The sequence below is a fragment of the Carassius carassius genome, chromosome 42, assembly GCF_963082965.1.
Source record: "Carassius carassius chromosome 42, fCarCar2.1, whole genome shotgun sequence".
Taxonomy (NCBI): domain Eukaryota; kingdom Metazoa; phylum Chordata; class Actinopteri; order Cypriniformes; family Cyprinidae; genus Carassius; species Carassius carassius.
Window position 1 is genome coordinate 16460962 of NC_081796.1, and position 3941 is coordinate 16464902.

General features: G+C 43.4%; 1 protein-coding gene across 1 annotated transcript; it reads left to right on the forward strand.

Annotated features, from left to right (window-relative positions):
* The first annotated feature begins 309 nt into the window (after positions 1–309).
* Positions 310–1813, forward strand: LOC132124235 (uncharacterized). The gene is made up of 2 exons (XM_059535164.1): positions 310–970; positions 1686–1813. Exons 1-2 carry the CDS (start codon positions 377–379, stop codon positions 1710–1712), a joined length of 621 nt encoding a protein of 206 aa, XP_059391147.1. The 5' UTR covers positions 310–376; the 3' UTR covers positions 1713–1813.
* Positions 1814–3941: the final 2128 nt, after the last annotated feature.

Genomic DNA, 3941 nt, shown 5'->3' on the forward strand with positions numbered 1-3941 from the left:
GTTTTATTTTGATCTCCCGGGTCCGCTATTAGCTTTTAGCCCGTTAGCATCAGCGGCGTGGTTGCAGCTAACTGCGCTTACATTGCTAATACTCTATTCACACACATTACCACTGCTGTACTCACTGTTACTTGCTTTAATGGCGGATGAATGTATCCACTCTGTGCAGCTCGAGCTCGAGGCCGTGGGAAAGCAGATTCGCGACCTGGAGGTGAGGCAGGCCCAGCTGAGAGAGCGGAGAACCGCGCTGGAATCATCCCGGGCTGACGCTCACAAGTCCGGGGTAAGTATACAGAGATCTGCTAACAGTCCCACCACGTCTACTCCGTGTGTTTCTCTGCACAGGCCCGGTGCACCCAGGACGCGATCTTCCCAGATGTCCTTCACTGCGACGCCGGGACACCACGGACCCTGGGTGCATCCACAGCGGAGGACGCGAGCCGGGTCCCGGGCGACGACTTCTCCCCCTCCTGCCTTCGACATCTCCATCCGGAACCGCTTCGCTCCCCTCCGCGAGACAGGACGCGACGCTGTGATCATCGGAGACTCCATCGTCCGACACGTAATTGCTACGTTAGCCGAAGGTAAAGTGCACACTCATTGTTTGCCTGGTGCTCGTGTTCTCGATGTTTCTGCGCAGATACCCGCGATCCTGAAGGCCGACGAGAGCCCCAGAGCGGTCGTGCTTCACGCCGGGGTTAACGACACCACGCTACGGCAGACGGAGACGCTGAAGAGGGACTTCAGCAGCCTGATCGAGACGGTTCGCAGCACGACGCCCACAGCGACGATCGTCGTGTCAGGACCACTGCCCACGTATCGACGAGGACAAGAAAGGTTCAGTAGACTTTTTGCTTTAAATGAATGGTTGTTGTCATGGTGTAAAGAACAGAAACTGCTATTTGTTAATAACTGGAATCTTTTCTGGGAGCGTCCTAGGCTGTTTCGCGCTGATGGATTACACCCAAGCGTGCCGCACAAGCCCTGAAAAGTGAAGCCAAAACGTCTCGATCGCCCCCTGGTGAGTGGTCCTAGTATAGGTCATAAACCCCGCCTCCCCATGTTATTCAATGGGACACGAGACCAACTAAACAATTAAATTACCCTTCAAATATCTTTTTTCCGAAGCTGTTTTTTGTCATTTACTGTAGTTTGTATCACGCTAATGTAAATTCAAGTGTTCGTTTTTAAAATAAGTTGTTTTTTTAGATAGTTATTTAATGCTCTAAAAACGGTGGTGTGACGTCTAGATTGACAGCTGTGATTGACAGCTCTCTGGAGGAGGCACTGAAGCGTCAACAGGCTTTTTTCATGATCTTCGGAGGACTGAGGAGATTGTATTTACCTTATTTTAATGAGATTGGAGTGGAACGGAGCAGACAGAGTTCACAGGAGCAGGACTCGACTTCCAAAACAGTGCAGATTACGGTATGTGCATTCTGCGAGGGAGAGTGAGGGCGGGGCACAGGGGCGGGGCCGTTGATTTCGCGGCTTTAAGGCTTTACTTCCTGCTTGCTACTGCGCATAGCTACTGCGCAGAACTGGTCCCTAGATCGCTATCTGCACAGGCGCGAGTCCAAGATGTCAGCGCCATATCGGGACACTGGGGGCTTCAGTTTTGACCAATGGAAGAGAGCGAAGGCGAGTCGTCCATCTTTTTTTTACAGTCTATGATTACACCCCAGCAGAATCGGAGCGGAGCTGCTCTCTGACAACATCTCCAGGACACTTCACTCCATGTGACTAGTAAGACAATTCTCTAATAACTATTATGATGAGTTTTGTTCCACCCGCTTAAATGATAAAAGTACTTGCGCTGTAAAAACTATTAAGACTGTGTCTGTTCCCCGAATAGTGAGGTCAAAATATAATGTAGGATCTAGAAAAAATCTGATCGTAATTAAACCAGAAAAATGTAAAGTAAATGAACAAAAACAATTTTTAAAGTTTGGGCTCATAAATATTAGATCACTCACACCCAAAGCAGTTATTGTAAATGAAATTATCACAGAAAATAGTTTTGATGTACTCTGCTTGACTGAAACCTGGCTAAAACCAAATGATTATTTTGGTCTAAATGAGTCTACTCCACCAAACTACTGTTATAAGCATGAGCCCCGTCAGACTGGTCGTGGCGGAGGTGTTGCAACAATATATAGTGATATTCTCAATGTTACCCAGAAAACAGGATACAGGTTTAACTCTTTTGAAATACTTCTGCTAAATGTTACACTGTCAGACATGCAAAAGAAGTCTAATGTATCTCTTGCTCTGGCTACTGTGTATAGACCACCAGGGCCGTATACAGAATTCCTAAATGATAATGCAAATGATACATTAGGACTTGCGTTTACTGACCTAATAAACTCCTTTGGAGTCAAGCAAAATGTCACCGGGCCCACTCATCTTTTTAATCATACACTAGATCTAATTATATTGCATGGAATCGATCTTACTGCTATAGCTATTGTACCCCAAAGTGATGATATTACAGACCATTTCCTTGTATCGTGCATGCTGCGTATAACTGATATTAACTATATGTCTCAGCGTTACCGTCTGGGCAGAACTATTGTTCCAGCCACCAAAGACAGATTCGCAAATAACCTGCCTGATCTATCTCAACTGCTATTTGTACCCAAAAATACACATGAATTAGACAAAATCACTGACAACATGGGCACTATTTTCTCTAATACATTAGAAGCTGTTGCCCCCAACAAATTGAAAAAGGTTAGAGAAAAACGTACTGTGCCATGGTATAACAGTAATACTCACTCTCTCAAGAAAGTAACTCGTAGTCTTGAACGCAAATGGAGAAAAACTAACTTGGAAGTTTTTAGAATTGCATGGAAAAACAGTATGTCCAGCTATAGACAGGATCTAAAAACTGCTAGGGCAGAGCATATCCACAAACTCATAGAAAATAACCAAAACAATCCAAGGTTTTTATTTAGCACAGTGGCTAAATTAACAAATTACCAGACGCCACCTGATTCAAATATTCCACCAACGTTAAATAGTAATGACTTTATGAATTTCTTCACTGATAAAATAGATAACATTAGAAATACAATAGCGAATGTAGATTCTACAGCGTCTAACACTTCAGTTTCATCCATCGCACCCAAAGATAAACTGCAGTGCTTTACAAATATAGGACAGGAAGAGCTAAATAAACTTATCACTGTATCTAAACCAACAACATGTTTATTAGATCCTGTACCCACTAAATTACTAAAAGAGCTGTTACCTGTAGTCGAAGAACCGCTTCTCAATATCATTAACTCGTCATTATCTTTAGGTCACGTCCCAAAACCATTCAAGCTGGCGGTTATCAAGCCTCTTATTAAGAAACCAAAACTAGATCCTTGTGTACTGGCAAATTATAGGCCTATTTCAAATCTTCCATTTATGTCTAAAATTTTAGAAAAAGTTGTGTCTGCTCAATTGAGCACCTTCCTGCATAAAAATGATCTGTATGAAGAATTTCAGTCAGGTTTTAGGCCCCACCATAGCACAGAAACTGCACTTGTTAAGATTACAAATGACCTGCTTCTTGCGTCAGATTAAGGCTGCATCTCATTTCTAGTCTTACTTGATCTTAGTGCTGCGTTCGACACCATAGATCATGACATACTCATAGATCGATTACAAAACTATACAGGTATTCAAGGGCAGGCTCTAAGATGGTTTAGATCCTACCTGTCCGATCGCTACCATTTTGTTTACTTAAATGGGGTGTCATCTCATTTATCATCAGTAAAATATGGAGTGCCACAAGGATCCGTCCTAGGTCCCCTTCTATTTTCAATATACATGTTGCCCCTTGGTAATATTATTAGAAAATACGGAATTAGCTTCCACTGTTATGCTGATGATACTCAGCTATATATCTCAACGAGACCAGATGAAACTTCCCAATTATCTAAGCTAAAGAG

Coding starts and splice junctions, on each gene's coding strand:
- LOC132124235 (XM_059535164.1), top strand. CDS start 377: ATGTCCTTCACTGCGACGCCGGGACACCACGGACCCTGGGTGCATCCA. Junction 971..1,685: donor CTGATGGATTACACCCAAGC/GTGCCGCACAAG, acceptor ATTACACCCCAG/CAGAATCGGAGCGGAGCTGC.